We start from the raw sequence: 20,781 nt of genomic DNA, 5'->3' as shown, positions 1-20,781 counted from the left end.
TCTCCGGTTGGCCATCCGATGAGGGGCACCCCATCTTTGGTTGGCTGGCTGGGAACACGGAGGTGGGACGCAACACCAGGCCAGGTGGGGAGTGGCAGCTGTTCGCGCCACCGCTGGATCCCTGCGTCAGGTGATAGGAGAGGGTAGAGAGAGAGAGAGAGAGAAAACACAAGACGCGAACAAGATGCAACCACACACAAATGCGCCGCACGTAACAATGTTAAATAAAAATATGTGAAACATTGAACACCAATTGAAATACAAAGCTACATATAAATGAATTGGTATAATGTAAATATCATCTCAAACATCTGTTTAAGACATTCTTGGGTAAATTTAGGTTTCATGCAGTATATGGTTGTGTTATCTCTGTGTTTAAAAAAGCATTTCAAACTATATTTTAATATATCATGATGCAGGGGAAAAAGAGAAGCATATTCTCTTTTCAGTTCCCTTTTGTATAAATAAATTATTATATGTAACTTCTCCTTGATATATGTCATAGCCCTAAGGGGTTAATTTATTCATCATATGCCATACATAAACACATTACTAACTAATATGCTCTGAATAAATAATAAAGAAGAGATTTCTGAGACTTCTTAAAATAATTATAAAGCTACTGACACTGCTTTTTACATAATGTTGTGTAGGAGTAACAGAATTGTTATTGTGGATTATTACCAAGTGTTTCCAATAAACCATGAAGTGCAAAGTTCATTTCTTGTCATTATACACAGGCAAATCACTTCTTTATTAGTGCATATCTCATATAGTGTTTGACATGATAGTGAATAAGCAGATCATATTGGTGTGATGTCAGTACAGACTTGATTAAAGTATTATGTTTGGTATGTGGCAAAATGATAACTATATGTCTCACATTATTTTAATTTCAGACTGGACGACTGTGATCTAACAAAGGAGAGCTGTTTAACTCTTACCACAGTACTCAGCTCAAACTCCTCCAGTCTGAGAGAGCTGGACCTGAGCAAGAATAAAATACAAGATTCAGGAGTGCAGTTTCTTGCTTCCCAACTGAAAAATCCACAATGTAAACTGGAGACCCTGAGGTAGGATTAGCCACAAGTTCACCTTCCACATCACCGTGTGTTTTCTTACTACAACTTGCTTAGCATGACAAAAGTCATATAAGAATAGCAGCGATAGAAAATTAAACGCTGAGAGGAACGATTGCTAACACACTCACTCAGCAGGACACTGTCTGTTGTGTTTCTTTGAATCTCTGGTCGCTTGGCACATTTAAGACTTGGCATATTCTAACCATGATTTCCAGATGTAGAATTCACTTCTGCCCTGTTAGGCAGTGAATTAACTTACTCTCCAAAGGAGAATTGTGCCCTGAGTTCAGCGACAAAATTGATTGAACTGTTTATGATATTGGTGATTTAATATGTCAACTTAAGCTTCTTAATGTTGAATTTATCAAGCATATCAACTATTTTGATGTCTTTGTGTTAAACTAGGTGAAATAATGAAAAACTAACAATTTCACAGGACAAAACAACTCCCCAAATGCTGGTGTCAGAATATCCATTTGAACTTTACTGGTTAACTTTTTTCATGCATATATTGTTAATATGGGATAGTGATGCAAGTACAGTACAATAAAACTTGATGTCTGATTAGTTCATGGAAACGATTTTCTACCCACCTTTTTATATGTTTATTTGTCCACATGGTGTGACATATTATGCAACAAGGGTGTAGAATTTGGTAGGGACGGTAGGGACCTGCCCGTACCAATATCCAGCAACTACTGAATTGTCCCTAGCAATAATTTTGATCAACAAATCCCTTCCTTGCATCCCTTCCAGTGTTTAGACCAAACCTACACCCTTGTTATATACATCAGAATATTGTTAAGTCTCACAATTTCTTACCAATATGAAATGATGTGAAACTGGCTGGTGTTTAGCAAATACTTCAACCTTGACAGTTGTGGACTCAGAATAGCATTAGCTGCTGGGTATGAGAAAGCCCCAGTTGCGAAATCACTGATTTTCCAACCATCAGAAAGAATCAGTATGTAACTTTCATGCAAAAACAGTAATTTTCATTTAAAAGACAGAAAATTGTCTTTTAAATCAAGGATAATTCTGTGGTCAAAATGGTTCTCAAGTGACAGCCAGTGAGACGTATGTGGCTTTAGCACAGAGACCTACACACACAGTTGTACAGATGATATAAACTTGCGCTTTACATAGTATTTTATTACTGTATCATTTAAATAGAGTTTTATTTTGGAGTAATATACTTTCTTGTTATCCTGGTCTTAGATCCAAACTGACAAATTTATATTCTTTCTCTAGACTTTCTGACTGTAGTATAACAGGGGATGGGTATGCTGATCTGGCCTCAGCTCTGAAATCAAACCCCTCACACCTGGTAGAGCTGGATCTGAGAGGGAATGACCCTGGACCATCAGGAGTGAAGCTGCTGTCTGATTTACTGAAGGATCCAGCCTGTAAACTGGAGAGACTAAAGTAACAACATTTTGTCAAACACATATAATCGTAATACTGTGCTGTGGACTTTTTATGAAGAAATGAAACTATCTATCTATCTATTTATCTATCTATCTATCTATCTATCTATCTATCTATCTATCTATCTATCTATCTGTCTGTCTGTCTGTCTGTCTGCATTTTGGCAGAGGAAGTGACCTTACCCTGATGGCAAGGTGAAAACCCTGGCTACATTTTTTATTTAAAAAAAATGCTTCCATATAAACTATATGGTGAAGTACAGATGTACAAGCAGATTTATTAGGTTGCTCAGAAAAATCTAATTTGTTATTCCTACATAATTATAGGCTTTTATTCCCTCACCTTGCTTCTATAAAACCACACATAGTTAATATGAAAACCATCATACAACACTTGAGATTCACACCGAAGACTTGGTGGGCTCACCACACATACACCACCACACACCCACACACACGCAAGCTGGCAGATAGACAAATGAACAGTTTAGAAATAAAAACAATCAAAATACTACTTGTGTGTGTGGTGACCAAAAAACAACAGCCCCAACAGTCTAACAGAGCAAACCAGAGAAGCTTTAATCCAGACTTTAATCCAGGTCACATGGAGTGCTGCCTTGAGTTTATCTTTGCCTATCTGACGTCCTGAGAGAACAGCAGAAAGTTCATGTTTCCACAGGCTTTAGTTGACAAAATGTCAGCTTTTGTACAGATATTCAGATATTCAGCTAAGCCTCATATGCATTAAAAATGCATATACTTAGCACTTTCTGAAAGTACAATAACAACTCTCTTTTTAACCTTTTTATATCCCCCACCTCTGAGCCTTGTAGGAAGATTGTAGAAGCAGACAAGACATTGAATTGTTTTTAACATAAACATACTCTTCCTCTCTCTGCAGGTTGCTGAAGAGTGATGCTGCAGAGAAAGCCTGTGATTATCTGACTTCAGTTCTAGGTGAAAACCCCTTACTCCTGACAGAGCTGGATCTGAGTGAGAAGAAACCAGGAGACTCAGGAGTGAAGCAGTTCTGTGCTCTACTGGAGAATTCACTCTGCAAAGTGAAGAAACTGAAGTGAGTGTTTCCATGTTTTTCATGCGTCTGCTTTGAGAGTGACATTGTAGTATTAGAGAATAACTAATATAGCAGGTCTCAGTCAAACTCAAGTGTTTTTTATTTTCTTTTTTCTTTCCAAAGTGATTAAGGTGTTTTACTTGAACGTACAACTTTGCTGGTCACATGTTCTGTTTTTTGACATCTCTCTATGAGACATTTGTGAATCAGTGACACTGCTGAAATAGAACTGTTTGATGAGAACTTTGCAGTTGTCAATACAGAACACTATATTTTCCCGGTGTTGGAATGCATATTTTTACTTTACAGGGTGAACCAAAATGCTTGGTTTATGTTGATAGCTCAGACCTTGCTGAAGTTGTTTTTTTTGTTTGTTTGTTCGTTTTTTTTTAGCTTTGCTTCTGTCAAGTTCATTGTTTTTGATTTATGAAAGATTAATGTATTGTCACACAACATTGTAACACTTTCAAATTTTTAGATCTTGTCAGTTTTCACCAGACATCACTGAACAAAGATATGATCTCAGTGAACCATTGTAGTTCAGCTTAGTTTAAACATGAATTTCGTGTGTGAATCTAGTTTCTTTTTTAAAGTGCAATATGTATGTGTGTATGTTGGGGCTGGCAAAGGTGAAATCACTTCTGGCTCAAACATACATATTGATACAAGCATTTATTCCCAGAAAATGAATTTGGCTCTTTTAGGGGTATTTCAGTGTTTTAGGCCATTGTAAGTGAATGGCAGCCTAAGCAGTGATCTGTGATGTCATGGGCCCATTTTTAGTTGTTTTTTCCTTACAAGAGAACAATGAGTAATGGTCAGATGGAGTGGACAGCATGTAGCACGTTGGCCCTCAACTACATGGGGTGAAATAACATTCATTTATTAAAGACATAGCTATTAGTACCACAACTTAGCAGCAGGCTATACATTTTAATGGGAGGGATGGAACTGCTTTGTACTGCAAAGGGAGTCTAGTCTTTGCGTGATGAAAGAGGAGGCAAACTCTCATGTCATTTCCAACTTTCAGTCTCACCCAACACTTTGATTCAGTGATGTTGTATGGCAACATTTTAAGGAAAATCTAAGACTTCAAAAATAAAGTCATACTGTAACATTATGAGAAAAAGTCATAATATATTGAGAAGCAAATCATAATATTTCAAGAACATAGTTTTGATATTCTGGAACCCTTACTCTGCAAAAGAGATTTTCAGTGATCAATTGCAGTAGAGGACCATCTGTTCATCTGTCTTAACTGTAACATCAGTTATCTTGCACTCTGTCATGTTCCCAGTTGGAGAACTGCAGCTTGAACATGTTGAAAATGGAATGGTCCAACCTTCAGCCAGGCTTCAGGAGATTCATCGTTTCTTTGTTATCAAAATAAAACATGCTGAATGAGCATACAGAAAAAAAGCGTTTGCAGTTACTAGAGCTCATATCAACTAATAACTTTGAGAGATCTGTCAAAGTCCATCAAAGGACACACACAATCTGTTAAAAATGTACTAGAGTAAAACTCTCTCTCTTTCTCTCTCTCTCTGGCCAGATATACATTGCATACTGGACTGATCCAGATTACAATGCTTTTGATCATGAAAAAAAAAACACTCTTTCAGGCACAGGAGTTTGACACTTTATCAATGACATGAGGGACTTTTCCATTCTCTCTCTGCTCTATTTCCACAGGCTTAATAACAGCAGCATCACAGAAGAAGGCTGTGATGCGCTGATTTCAGCTCTCACATCAAACCCCTCACACCTGATAGAGCTGAATCTGAGTGGGAATAAACTAGGAGACTCAGGAGTGAAGCACATCTCAGCTCTACTGGAGAATCTAAACTGTAAACTGGAGAGACTGGAGTGAGTAAAATGGCTATCAGATAATTAGCATCATCTAAGAAATCTACAATGTAGTTTTAATATTCATCATTTCAAAGAGGTTTGTTTTATTGGCTGTTCAAATGAATTTGAACTTGATGAGGACGTCTCAGGATGTCTCTGTCTGAGAAATGTTAAAGAACAGAGTAGAATACAGAGACAAACTTTTACTCTTTTAAAATCAGAGAATTTGCTTTTAAAAATCATCAAAACACACATATATTTGAACTGCTGTTTTTCAGATGATATAATGTCATATTCCTTAAAATAGTTATCAATTAATCTGCAGCTTTTAAAATAAATATTTTGTGAATGATTGAATGTGAAACAACAAAAAGAAGTTCTCTCCTTCTCTAGACTTTCAGACTGTAGTATAACAGGAGAAGGATATTCTGCTCTGGCCTCAGCTCTGAAATCAAATCCCTCACACCTGGTAGAGCTGGATTTGAGAGGAAATGACCCTGGAGACTCTGGAGCAAAACTTCTCTCTGATTTCTATAATTTACTTAATGATCCAAAATGTAAACTTAAGACATTGAGGTGAGAGAATTTAAACAAAATCATAAACAAAATTAATAATTTACAACTCATGACCATGTGGTTACAAAACGTGAGCAACAGATAAGAAAAAAGAAAGGAAGAAAATGTGAAGAAAGAAGGAAAGAAGAACATTGTACTTCATTTTTCACAATACAGAAAAAAAGCCAAATCACTGTCAACATGTTTTATTGCTGAAAGGTAGTTTTGAGATATTTATCTGTTTTTTATTGATTTGTGTTTTTTGTAATTAGGTGAAGTTATATGTATTACATATTGTTTTCTCTGCAGTCTGTATCCCTGTAGGGAGATTGTACCAGCAGACAGTTAATAAATGACTATTAACATAAACATACTCTTCCTCTCTCTGCAGGTTGTTGAAGAGTGATGCTGCAGAGAAAGCCTGTGATTATCTGACTAAAGTCCTAGGTAAAAACCCCTTACTCCTGACAGAGCTGGATCTGAGTGAGAAGAAACCAGGAGACTCAGGAGTGAAGCAGTTCTGTGCTCTACTGGAGGATTCACACTGCACAATGAAGAAATTGAAGTTAGTGTTTCCACATTTTCCATGTCTTTACTTGGAAAATGATGATTCTTAGTGATACAGAATAGTTAATATTGGGTTTCTCAGGCAAACTCAAGTGTTCTATTTTTAACTGTGTGGTTAAGGTGTTTTCCTAGAAGTTATAATTGTGCTGGTCACATGTTCTATGTCTGTTATCTTTCTAAGGGATATTTGCTATAATAGACCTGTTTGATGAGAACTTTGCAGTTTTCAACAAAGGATACCATGTGTTTCCAGTGTTGAAGTATATATTTCTAATTTCATTTTACAGGGTAACCAAAATTCCTGGTACATACTGTAGGTTCAGGGCTTTCCTAATGCTGTTTGCTTTTAGCCGTCCTCTTGACAAGTTCAATGTTTTTGATTTATGAAACATTGACAAATTAGTCATATCAGATATTTATATTATAAATATTTAAATTTTTGTGAAGTTTCACTAAACATAACTGAACGGAGATATGGTATCATTGAACTGCATACATGAATCAGAACTTTAAGTGCAATGTGTTTGTTGAGGCCTGCAACAAGGAGATCTGTTCTGGCTCAAACATGCATACTAATGTAAGCATTTATTTCCAGAGTGTGAATTTGGCTGTTTAACTGGATAGTTCAATATTTTAGACCTGTTTTAGTGTATATATATATTTTGTGAAGTACCATAGACCAACACAACAATAATTTATTTATGTTGCGTATCAATGCAGTGTGCATTATAAACCTTCAGTGTTCTAAGGCCACTTTTTAAGGAAACCCAAGATTTCAAGAAAAAAATCAGAGACAAAAGTAATAATATCCTGAGTCAGAATATTTCAAGAACAAAGTTTTAATGTTACAAGAAAAAAACTCACAATATTAGAAGAAAAAGGTCAGAAATGTGGGTATATGGGCGGATAGGTGACACTATTTTTTTCAGCCTTCGTGTCAAAGTGAGATTTGTAAGACTTGGTGACCAGACCGATGGTAATTCAAGTGCAGGTCCTCAGACAAAGATTCATGGGTGCTGGAAACCATAGGGAGTTGTAGGAAATGAAGTGCACCTGTTCTCTGCACTAGCACATACTTATGGCTGATAACAGTACAATAAACCTTCCTTATCTACGGATTCGCTTTCCGCAGTTCCAGTTTCTCACTGTTTCACTGCATTTCATTGGCTTTGTACCTGTACTCTGCACAACGACAAAGTTTAATCTAATCTAATCTTAATCGCGGTTCAAAAATATTAAATGAAAAATTCCAGAAATAAACAATTCCTAAGTTTTAAATTGTGTGCTGTTCTGAGTAGCGTGATGATGCCAATCATCCAGCATATCCACGCTGTACACTCTACCCACAGTTAGTCACTTAGTAGCCCATGTGCCTCCATTAAGTGGAAAGGTAAAAATTCTCGACTTGATATAGAAAGAAAAAAAATCGTATGCTGCGGTTGCTAAAATGTACGGCAAGAACTAATCTCCCATCCATGCAGTTATGATTTAGCTATTGTTGTTAATCTCTTATTGTGCTTAATTAATACATTAGACTTTAGCATGTAGCCTATGTATAGGAGAAAACATCGAGTTCAGTATTGTCTAGGGTTTCAGGTACCTCTGAGGGGTCTTGGAACAAATCCCCCTCAGATAAGGGGGGACTACTGTATTATTTTTCCTCAATATATTACCACTTTATTCTTGACACATCATGACTTAAAATCCGCTTAAAATCGATTCTGGTCCTAAAATGCCATCCCACTGTGATTTGAAGGTTGTCATAGCAGAGAATAGTGCCTCACAGAGATAGGATCGGAGAAAAGCAACAAAATTTGCTGGGCTCTGTTAAATTTTGGGTACCCTATTCTTATCATTTGTGTGTGTTTTTGGGTATAGCATAACTTAAGGTCAAAAGGGCCAAGCACAGTACATTAATAAAAGAGGTGAAGTAATGTTTAATAAGTTGGGGTGTTTATCAAAAAAAAAAAAAAAAATTTCAGGGGTCACTTTGGGCATGTGTGGACCCCTGTTTTACAACTGTAGGATGAACATATTGAAAATGGATTGGTCCTCGCTTCAAGTAGGTTCAGCATTTCTTTGCTATCACCATGAAAACATACGAAAAAGCACACTGTAAACTGCCAAAACTGGAGTGAGTTATAGAGTCGAAATGCCATCAGATAATTACTCAAAAAATCTGCAGTTTCATTTTAATATTCATCAGGAAACAAGGGATTTGTTTTATTGACTATTAATTGTGCTCTTTGTTAGAGCCCTGATGACACAGATGGTTCTTCCTCCTATTCCCTTAGGGAGTTTTACCTTGTCACTGTTGTGTTTAACTTGCTCACTTGGGGTTTAGGCACGTATCTTTGTAAAACTGCTTTGAGACAATTTTTGATTGCAAAAAAGCACTATACAAATGAACTTGAACTTGATGACATATGATGTCTCTGTTTGAGAAATGGTAAAAGACTGAGGCAAATGAAGAGAGAAGGTTTTTGACTTTTATAATGAGGGCATGTAGTTTTAAAATCTTTGGAAGACTCACATGTCCATAATGTGTTATTCAGATTAATCAGCAGCTTTTAAAATAAAAAATGTGTAAACTATTGAAATGAAAAGAGCAAAAAGAGGTTCTCTCCCTTCTCTAGACTTTCAGACTGCAGTATGACAGGAGAAGGATATGCTGCTCTGGCTTCAGCTCTGAAATCAAATCCCTCACATCTGGTAGAGCTGGACCTGAGGGGGAATGACCCTGGAGACTCTGGAGTGGAGCTGCTCACTCAATTCTACAGTTTACTTAATGACAAAAAATATAAACTTCATACCCTGAGGTAAGAGAGTTTTATTACACAAATTATAAATAAAATAGGATAAAATAAAATAGGAGTTTGCATGTTCTCCCCATGTCTGCGTGGGTTTCGTCTGGGCGCTCCGCTTTCCTCCCAGAGTCCGAAGACATGCAGGTTAGGTGAATTGGAGACACTAAATTGCCCTAGGTGTGAATGTGTGTGTGAGTGTGTTTCTCTGTGTGTCTGTCCTTCGGTGGACTGGCGACCTGTCCGGCTTTGTCCTCTGCCTTTCGCCCTATGAGCGCTGGGATAGGCTCCAGCACCCCCCACAACTCTAATTAGGATACGTGGCTTAGATGATGAGTGATGATGAGTAATTAATAATTTATTAATAACTTGTAATTAATAACAACTTGTGACCCTGTGGTGATAGAATGTGAAGAACAGATTTTAAAATAAAGAAAAAAGTCAGATCACTGTCCACATTTTTAATAACAAAAAGTATATTTGAGATTATATCTGTATTTTAGAAAAAAAATATTTTATTTTACTTTTTCATAATTGGATGAAAGTGTGTAAGGTTATGTATATAACAATTTTTATTCCCTGTTATCTGGTCTGATGACTCTCTCAGATATAATTAATAAATGGTTATTTACATAAACATACTCTTCCTCTCTCTGTAGGTTGTTGAAGAGTGATGTTGCAGAGAAAGCATGTGAGTATCTGACTAAAGTTCTAGGAAAAAACCCCTTACTCCTGAAAGAGCTGGATCTGAGTGAGAAGAAACTAGGAGTCTCAGGAGTGAAGCAGTTCTCTCCTCTACTGGAGGATTCACACTGCAAAGTGAAGACACTTAAGTTAGTGTTTTGATTTACCTTGATTTGTATATTAAGGAAACTTGATTTGGCCACATCTCAGTCAACAGATTGTTGTTCCTCAGCTTCAAAAAGCAAAAGTCTTATTGTTATATAGTCTCACTGACACTGACTGAGGTTTTCAACCTGATCTAGCGGACACAAATGATTACTACAACAAACAGTAAAAACTGTAAGAATGATCACAACGCTATATATTTACTTATCCTATCACAAATGATTTACTTAAAAAATAGAGAACTTTCTTAATCTGTCAATAATTAATTAATAGTTTACATTTCTGAGAGAAATCAACAAAGTGGAGAAGTCGTTGTCTAAATATGGAGCACTAACTAAAGCATGAAGGAAGACCTATAGACCCATGATTAGTCCGGCTTGATTTCAACATTTGCTAGGACTTCTCTCCTTTCTACTTATCTTGACCAGTCAAAATGTTCCTGAAATGTCTTTGTCTTCTTGCAACCTTGAGATTAAGTCATTACAACAGTGCAAATGGTGTGATATGCTAAGCATTACTAGGTGTATGTGTGGGCATGGCATCATTTTAGGGAAAAAAATACTTCACTTACAAGAGCTGATGTGATAAAAAAAAATAAAATAAAATAAACAACAATCTGATCTCATGGGATGTACATACCTCTGAGCACATTTTTGCAGAGCCACGAATACGTACAGTTGGGTACGTTTTTCTGCAGTTTTGAGATGCAAATGCCCACTCGGGGGGCTAAAAACCTTAATTTGGAAGGAAACAAACGTACAAAACAGATTTGAACGTGCAACGTTCTGAGCAGTGGGCAGCGGCTTTTATTGCTGAGCCACCGAAGCACGCCGTCATCCCGCATGGTTCCTATTTTGAAACCACCACATTAGTCTACGAAACTTGCCATTTCTACAGGAGGGCAGTGCGCTGCAGTGACTCAGCGACATAAATCACTGCCCTTTGCTCAGAACGTTGCAGTTTTGAGTCCATTTTGTACTTTCTTTTTTCTCCCCAAATTTTCTCCCACACATAACAGACACCGGTTTTACTGTCGGTCAGCACTAAGTGCGCTATCAAACACAGGTTTACTATCGGTTAAGGTTAGACTTAGGGTTTGGGTGAGGTTAGGATTGACATTAGGTTTACGGTTTGGGTGGGGTTAGGATTAAGGTTTAAAAGTTTAAAGTTTCCCTTAACATGGTCTGTTCACAGGTACATATGTTTGAGCTCCTCTAACCTGTTAATTTTCATTTAGGATGAATAAGTGTGGTCTAACTGAGCAACACTGCTTGGTTCTAGCTGAGATCCTCAGCTCAGGGTCTTCTAATCTCACCCATCTGGACCTGAGTCACAATAAGCTACAAGATTCTGGAGTGAAGCGACTGTCTGCTGGGCTGAAGAATCCTCACTGTAAACTAGAGATACTGAGGTGAGTCAATATGCTCTCTGGGCCCTTTTACAAATCCTACAGAACTGAAGAATGGAGTCCTGCAACAGCACTACAAAATAAATATTTGAATATTTGTATGAGTTTTAAAAATGATTGTTCTTATTAGTTGGTGGAGGAAAGATGGAGAGCAACAAAAAAGTGCCAAAGATCTCTTATTATTTATGGAGTCATGTTATTAATAACATCCTGAATGATGTAACTCTCTATCACTTTAAAACATTTATTCTTTATTTAGATGAGCTTAGATGAGTTCAATGATAAAATGTCATATTGATTCATTTTAAACAGGCCTGTTGACAAAATATGAAGGTAGTTGAAATATTTGTGGATTGTAAATTGTGCAGACATAATGTGTTTATTTGAGACCAAAACAACGTGGATAGACCTCAGTATTTCAATCATAGAACTGACCAGGTCACTTAAATGCTAATTCCCTTAATTAACTGGTTGAAATGACTGTTATTAAAATAGTTAGCTGGTAATAGGTGGGGATCTGAAGGAGGCTGTTGACATGACAGGGATAGAGAGGGGATTAACAGAAAAGAGAAAGTTATTAAACTAAATTGTTTAATTCTGTTAAGAAATTGCCTACAATGACTTGGTGAATGATTGTTAATTACATAAATTATCATAATGGTTTCTTTTATGCTTTATGAAGAAATGTGAATTTGCAGGTAAGTGTAACTAAGTTTTTTTTTTCATGTAAAGTGAATGATGCCTTGAATTTTAAAGACTACAATTGCCACATGGAGATCATTTCAAATCTGGATGTCTAGTGAATGGTGTGGGGAGCTTAGCATGGCTCACATCTTTTACAGCATTTACAAAGTGAAACGTATAATATAAGGATTTAAGAAAAATCCTGTTAGACTGATTATAGTGGCAGTCTACACTGATAAATGATTACAGCTCATTTAGCAAACACTAAAATCCATCTTCCAGCTGTGTCTTAAGTGAGAATAAATTCACCTTCTCCATTTCTGTCTTACCACAGTGCATGTTGGTTGGTTGTGACAATTTGTGTAATTTCTCAAATCTCAACAGTCGTGATAACAGAGTAGAATGTGTATTGTTGCATCAGTTAAATGGCTACAACATATTCCACAAAATTTAGTGACAATATAAAATCTACATTAATATAAATATTATATCTTACATTATACTGTATGTGGTACTTGTATAATATGTATGTATATGCAGTATGTAAATATGCATTTTAGTTTACTATGCGATGTTAACTAAAATTCTGAGTGGGAGATTTAACATATCTGATGGTAATGTATCTGTTTTCATGTCAGCTGATGAAATGAAAGTTCTCTCTCTCTCTCTCTCTCTACAGGCTTAATGACAGCAGTATAACAGAAGAAGGCTGTGCTGCTCTGACTTCAGCTCTGACATCAAACCCCTCACACCTGATAGAGCTGAATCTGAGTGGGAATAAACTAGGAGACTCAGGAGTGAAACAGATTTCTGTTCTTCTAGAGAACCCACACTGTAAACTGCTGAGACTGGAGTGAGTATTGTACAAATGTTTATTTTGTAGGTCATGAATATATTATTGTAACTGTATTAAACAGTTATGAATTAAAACCCTTTGCATCATTAGAAACATTTGACATTTCTCTTATTGCAGAGGATCATATTGTTTGAGAAAGACAAGAAATGAGAAAAAATGTGCTAACAATATTATATCTCCCCATGTCCAAAGCTAGAGTTGTGATATGATACATGGATATGCTGCAGTTAGCAATATATTAACATTATATAATGATACGTAAATATTGATTTTCCCATACACCAGAATATAGAATATATCTTTTTTTTTTTATTGTTTGTTATGTATTTTGTGCACTGCCTCTGGGTGGGAGTCACCCCTGTTGTTCCTGCAGGGGCTGTGAACGGTGAACAGTGAGTGCCTGTGCACATGTGTCTTACCTGGTGGAGTCACCAAGGTGGGAGAAGAGCTTTATAAGAATGGGTGTGGAGTCGCCTTAGTCAGTCAATGCAGCTTTTGGGATTAGAATAGTTGCTGGTCTGGTCATTTGCTGTGTCTTTATTTATTTATTTATTTATTGTTCTTTACTTAGTTAGTTAATTAGTTAGATACGATATGTTGGATTTTTTTCTCTCCAGAAATTACTGTTGTAAATATTTTTCCTGCACTACCATAAGTAACCCAAACACCTGTATATAAAGACATATTGGTTCACTTCATCCACTGCTCTCTCAGTCTCTTAACTGCCTGTAGCTGTTATTACGTCCTAGCACCTAACTTTAAATGTACATCAGTCATGGTATAAGAAAGCTTTGGTCAGCCTTCACTCATCAAATACACTAAAAAGAGGTTTTGTTTTGTTTTTTGTTTTGTTTTGTTTTGTTTTGTTTTGTTTTGTTAGGGACAAATTGTCATGTGTGTCTGAATTTATTTAACACATTAGAAAATTATCATGATTTAACTAACTCCATTATTTATTGGGTGTTCTTTAAGTGCATTTTGATCTCAGTGTCCAATATGGTAGAGAGACCCCTGCTGTCAGAGACTGACATTGACAGCATTACTGTTGTATGTGTGAAATATCCTTAGTCTACAGGAACAATTTTAATTCATCTTGAGAGCTAAGTATTCAGAATGTTCTAACACATGTTGTAATTTTGGAAGTGTTTTAGTCTTAGTAGTAAGTTCATCACAGAAGAAGGATATAAAACAATGACAGACAACAACAATAGACTCTTCTCTTCTCTCCAGACTTTCAGACTGTAGTATAACAGGAGAAGGATATGCTGCTCTGGCCTCAGCTCTGAAATCAAACCCCTCACACCTGATAGAGCTGGATCTGAGAAGGAATGATCCTGGACACTCAGCAGTGAAGCTGCTCTCTGATTTACTAAATTTATGTGATGATCCAAATTGTAAACTGAAGACACTGAGGTGAGAGAATTTAACTAACAAAAAAGGCAAAAATTACTTTTTTTCTTTTGTATACCTGCCAACATATGTGCAAAGTATAAAAGGGTTACTTATATTCTCCCTCTCTCTTTAAAGGTTGTTGAAGAGTGATGCTGCAGAGAAAGCCTGTGTTTATCTGACTGAAGTTCTAGGAATAAACCCCTTACTTCTGACAGAGCTGGATCTGAGTGAGAAGAAACTAGGAGACTCAGGAGTGAAGCAGTTCTGTGCTCTACTGGAAGATTCACACTGCAAACTGCAGAAACTTAAGTTAGTTTTCCGATTTATTTTTGATTTATGTATTTATTTATTTATTTTTTTATTACTTGAGAAAAATATGGTCCTTTAGTGCTTTAGCTTAATATATTGTTACTTTATCTGGATGTTTTTCTATGTCATTAAAATTACTGTTATGAATTTAACACAGCATTATTAGTCATTACAATACAAACAGACTGACTGTAAACAAGGAAAATAAGAGACATGTTTGAACAAAACAGTAATGTTGTAGGGTGTCTTAGTGAACTGAGCGCAAAATAGTTTTATTTGCCCTGTGAAATCAATGTCATCGCTGATGGTATCAAGGGACATACTTTAATTGTGCAGGAATAATTCAGCCCTGGAAGCATGTAGCGAAAAGTAATACGAACCAGTCATAAATGCACACTTGGGGCTTTTGAACAGTTCCTGTTTATTTTGCTGGTCCGAACAGAAGTGGTGTTATTATAATGTTATTATAATGTGAATTTTATATAAAATTATTGCTGGGAATAAAGTCTTTCCTGGACTCCTGTTACACTTTTGCTGTATCTGTGCCATTTTTTACTATTAATTGAAATTCTAAAGGCAAGTTTTACATTATTTCTTGTGTTTTATGCTGCTGATAGTTATATAGTGTCCTGATAAAAAGACGGGTTAGACTTATAGTTGAGGGTGTGCTGAAAAACGATACCATGCATGAGGGGAAGGGAAGCCCATACTTTGTGTTCTAAACAAAGTCAGAATTAAATGTATGCCAAAACAGCATACACAAAATGATGTCAGACTCCAAAGGGTTAATTAACCAAAATGTTATATTTTGAAAAGTCATAACTAAACCTCTCTCTGCTCTCTACAGACTTAATAACAATGGTATAACAGAAGATGGCTGTGCTGCTCTGACTTCAGCTCTGACATTAAACCCCTCACACCTGATAGAGCTGAATCTGAGTGGGAATAAACTAGGGGACTCAGGAGTGAAGTACGTCTCTGATCTATTAGAAAACCCACACAATAAACTGCAGAAACTGCTGTAAGTAATGTACCACTGTGCCAACATTTCTCAGATGAATGAATCATGAATATGATCATATAGATATATAATGTGGTTTTTACATTAGTATCTTATTTGTTATCATTTTAGCATATAGTTTTAGGGAGACATAAGATTGAACTTTTAGATGAACCTAAGTGAATAAATGTTTGATATTCACCATTTACTCTTTCCTAAGGCACAACAAGGCCGAGATCAGAAAATGGACATTTCCTCTGTGATGAAGCAATTGATAATTTTCAGTGATATTTTTTCCCTCAACAATGGAAGAACCTTTTCTTTTTTCTTCTGTCTCTTTTCTCTTCTCTTTCTCCTCTGTCTTCTCCACAAACTCTCTAGGCTTTCAGACTGTAGTATAACAGGAGATGGATATGCTGCTCTGGCCTCAGCTCTGAGATCAAACCACTCACACCTGATAGAGCTGGATCTGAGAGGGAATGACCCTGGAGACTCAGGAGTGAAGCTGCTCACTGATTTACAGAAGGACGCAAAATGTAAACTGAAGACACTAAGGTGAGAATATTTCACAATTCATACTACAGTTTATAGTCTCTTAATATTTGCAGTGCTCTGTTCAGTTTTTGTTTGTTAAAAGGATAATGGTGCATGATAAATCCATCATTTTAGATGAAAAGATCAGTAATATCTGAGTATATCTATAGCCTAAATAAAACCACCTACAGGTTTAAATTAAGGTGTCACTCCAAATTTCCACACCAAAGTTCTGCTATTCTAGTGTCCAGTTCATCATAATCATTATAAACTGAACTGGGAGCCCTCAGAGTCTAAAGGTGGATGGGAACAGCAATGATGTAAAAAAAAAAAAAAAAATAAATACATAAATAAAATAAAATAAATCAGTGAATGAATTTTATTCTCTCTCTCTTTACAGTTTGTTGAAGAGTGATGCTGCAGAGAAAGCCTGTGATTATCTGACTGACGTTCTAGGTCAAAACCCTTTACTCCTGACAGAGCTGGATCTGAGTGAGAAGAAACCAGGAGACTCAGGAGTGAAACAGTTCTGTGCTCTACTGGAGGATTCACACTGCAAACTGAAGACACTTAAGTTAGTGTTTTGATTTGTTGATCAAATTAAAACTCAAAGTAAAGTAAAGTAAATTACTGCACAAGAAAATGCATGTTAACATCCTTATATTTAAGAGTGGGCTGATATTTATTTATTAAGCTGACTCAGAAAATGTGATCTTTGTTTTGCTGCCTTCACAGCCTCTTGTGCATTGCTATCCCATTTAAGACCTGCAGTACCTCTGCTTTTTAAATATATATTTTTTTTTTTTGTTATTCTCATTTGCTTCTCTCTCTTTCTCTCTCTCTCTCTCTCTCTCTCTCTCTCTCTCTCTCTCTTTCTCTCTTTTTCTCTTTCTCTCTTTCTCTCTCTCTCTCTCTCTCTCTCTCTCTCTCTCTCTCTCTCTCTCTCTGTAGTCAGTGTAACTGGTATAACAGAAAAGGGCTGTACTGCTCCTCCATATTCTGACTCCTTATAATCACAAAACTAAACTCATTTTACAGTTATGTATCTAATTCCCTGTAGACCAAAGTCTCCATGTTTAGTCTTAGCTCTGTGATGCTAACAATAAGCAGGTGAATGAGTACCTGGATTGACTATTTGTTTTTGATCAGTTGTGTCAACTGAATCATATTAACAGGGTCACTCTTCTCACAGCTCAATACTGTGTGACAGATTCAGTGCAAAAAACAGTCCAACCAATGGTACATCAAAGTGTGTCTGTGTGTGAGCAACTAGTATCTTCGATGATGGATCTCAGTGAAACCAGATTAAGGTTGTCTTTATGGCAATTAATTTTTGTGTCCAAAATTTAAAAAATTAAGATCTTTACCCAGTTTCCTGCTCTGTCACTACAGGCTTAATGACAGCAGTATAACAAGAGAGGGCTGTGCTGCTCTGACTTCAGCTCTCAAATCAAACCCCTCACATCTGATAGAACTGAATCTGAGTGGGAATAATCTAGAATCAGGAGTGAAGTACATCTCTGATCTACTAGTGAATCCGCAATGTAAACTACAGAAACTGCTGTAAGTAATCTGACAATGAGTGTATGATGTGGTGAAATACACTGAAGTCCTTAATAGCAGCCAGAGAGGGATAAGAAATTGCAACAGAGGACTTACGTTTTCTACAAACCAGTACAATGTGGAAGAGAGAACACAGACAGCGGTCTATTCAGTAGTATAATATATCTGTGTGTGTGTGTGTGTGTATGTGTGTGTGTGTGTGTGTGTGTGTGTGTGTGTGTGAGAGTATGCGCGCGCACCTGTGTGTGTGTGTGTGTGTGTGTGTGTGTGTGTGTGTGCGCGCGCGCGCTTGGTATTTTTTCTGTATAAGATCTCAGTAAAGCCAAAATATGGTTGTCTCTGTGGTGATAGATTTTTGTGACCAATATAACAATAAGAGCTTTACTCTGTTTCTTGTTCTGTTTCTCTACAGGCTTAATGACAGCAGTATAACAGAAGAAGGCTGTGCTGCTCTGACTTCAGCTCTGATATCAAACCCCTCACACCTGATAGAGCTGCATCTGAGTGGGAATAAACTAGGAGACTCAGGAGTGAAGCCAATCTCTGATCTACTGGAGAATAAACACTGTAAACTGCAGAAACTGCTGTAAGGAAACAGACAAAGAGTGTTTGATAAAGCATGCTAAACAGACCAGTATAGTCACAATGGAAAGACAAGAAATTCCAACAACAGAGTTACATGTTTTATCAAGCATGCTGATTTTTACAGTAACATGCAATAACTATATATATGTGATTATTATATCAGTCTAACACCCGAGTTTTATGGTAGTGTTGCCTTACTTTTATCACTTAAGCATTAAAAACAAGCCAAAAAATCATTTGTTTATGTTATGCTCTGGATTTAGTGCAGAAAGAATTCTTATCTGTTTCTATCTCATTCCGTTTAATAATATAACAACTGTAACTATCCCAGTACCAGTCAGAGCAGGACAGAAACCCTCTGTTGAATGTTACCTCTATGATATTGCCAGTAAGAAAGTGGATGAGTTGTTTGATTGACTGTTTGTGTTGATTACTGGTGTCAGCTGAATTGTATTATTACAGTCATTCTTCTCACAGATCAATACCATGCAACAGATACAACACAGACAACAGTGCATGCAAGAGACTTTCAGTGTGTGTGTGTGTGTGTGTGTGTGTGTGTATGTGTATACCTAGGTTTTCTCAGCATTAGATCTCAACAAAGACAGAATAAGGTTGTCCTTGCATTGATCATTTTTTTCTGACCAAAATTAAAATTAAGATCTGTAATCAGTGCCCTGCTCTCTCGCTACAGACTTAATAACTGCAGTATAACAGGAGAGGGTTGTGCTGCTCTGACTTCAGCTCTGACATCAAACCCCTCACACCTGATAGAGCTGCACCTGAAAGGGAATAAAATAAGAAGCTCAGAAATGAAACAGCTCTCTGCTCTAGTGGACAATCCAGACTATAAACTTCGGAAAGTGGAGTGAGTAAAAAAAATAATATTATGGAATATGGAGCAGTGAACAGACATTGTTAGTTACAAATTCTTTACACTGATAGGTGTACTACCCATTAACCCACACCCAGTCTCTGTAGACATTCCACATTCAGTATGAGGACACTGTAGGATGAACTGAAACTGCATGTGCCTCAGACAGCAGAACAGTTACTTTGAACAGTGTCTGATCAAAGAAACAAAACAGTGGATGGTTACATTATAGTAGAGAATAATAATACAAATAAACGTAACCTTTAACAGTTCTGTAGGGCTATAGCACAGCTGCCCATAAAACAAGATTTAATAAATCCTGATATAAGCTTTTATTACCCAAGCAATACATGTCATTCTAATTTATTGAAATTCTGTCCAATAGGCGCCTAAAATGTAACAGAATATATTTACTACCAGAATATGTTACTGTGACACAGAAATACAGCCTAGTGGCTATAGACATCTTTGTAAGGGCTTGTGACAGGCAGCTAAACAAAAGCTTCACTTACAAAGCTTAGGCTGATGGACAGTTCACTTAGTTCTCAGAGACTAATGTCATAGATATGGAGAGATACTGGATGAATATGAGGGATAAACTTAATTGTTATCCCAAAAAGTCACATGACAGGCCAGGTGGGGTATACTGTAATTCGAGGGCAAGACTAAGAACCTCGATAAACAGCAACAAAAACAGGCCAAGGTCAAAACACAGAAAACCAAACAGGACATAGGAATTTCATGAAAGAAGTCAACGGGAACATAAATTCTCAGGACAAACGCTGGTGAGTGCATTCAAGGAAATGAGACATTTCACAAGGAACACAGAGGAATATACAGTATACGTAGTACCAGCATTCTTACCATTATTGCAAGTGCACTTACACCTCCCGAACACCGGGGGCATTATACAGATTTTGCAAATTCCTGATTAACTATGGAGAAATTACTCTAAATATCTTATTAACGATAGTTGAGTAACAAATGTTGAAATGCTTATGTTGTTTGCATTTTGTTCACTTACAGATTGGACACTGGTTTAATGAGGAGATTTTTGAACTGGTGAACTAGGCCTGATGGAAACATTGAAGGGAAATCTGAGTCCTCAACTTGGCAAAGATGATGGGAGTGAACAGAAGTGAGAGTGAACAGAAAAAAGCAGAGAGTGTCAGTAAGAGTGAATGGAAAGAACTAGAGAGTGTCAGTGAGAGTGAACAGAGAGAGCCAGAGCGAGACACTCTTCATAGTCATCCACACAGTACTGACGTATAGATAGAGCATTATCTTTATTGGTGGTCCATTTAAAATAAATTATAATAAAATAGTTAAGACTTGTATTGCCTTGTAGAAATGCAAGAAATATGTTATG

The 20,781-nt window shown here is 36.7% G+C and overlaps 1 protein-coding gene across 1 annotated transcript in view; it reads left to right on the top strand.

Moving 5' to 3' along the window:
• LOC115819947 (NACHT, LRR and PYD domains-containing protein 3-like) overlaps positions 1-19,410 on the top strand; it is a 29,493-nt gene extending 10,083 nt beyond the window's left edge. The window contains exons 6-14 of the mRNA XM_030783405.1: positions 900-1,073; positions 2,334-2,507; positions 5,277-5,450; positions 5,826-6,008; positions 12,979-13,152; positions 17,566-17,629; positions 17,841-17,953; positions 18,366-18,539; positions 19,233-19,410. Coding sequence (XP_030639265.1) covers positions 900-1,073; positions 2,334-2,507; positions 5,277-5,450; positions 5,826-6,008; positions 12,979-13,152; positions 17,566-17,629; positions 17,841-17,953; positions 18,366-18,539; positions 19,233-19,410 — 1,408 coding nt within the window. The remainder of the gene's footprint in view (positions 1-899; positions 1,074-2,333; positions 2,508-5,276; positions 5,451-5,825; positions 6,009-12,978; positions 13,153-17,565; positions 17,630-17,840; positions 17,954-18,365; positions 18,540-19,232) is intronic.
• Positions 19,411-20,781: the final 1,371 nt, after the last annotated feature.

Source organism: Chanos chanos, chromosome 1 (genome assembly GCF_902362185.1).
Source record: "Chanos chanos chromosome 1, fChaCha1.1, whole genome shotgun sequence".
NCBI classification, from domain to species: Eukaryota; Metazoa; Chordata; class Actinopteri; order Gonorynchiformes; family Chanidae; genus Chanos; species Chanos chanos.
This window is presented reverse-complemented; position numbering and strand designations above follow the sequence as displayed.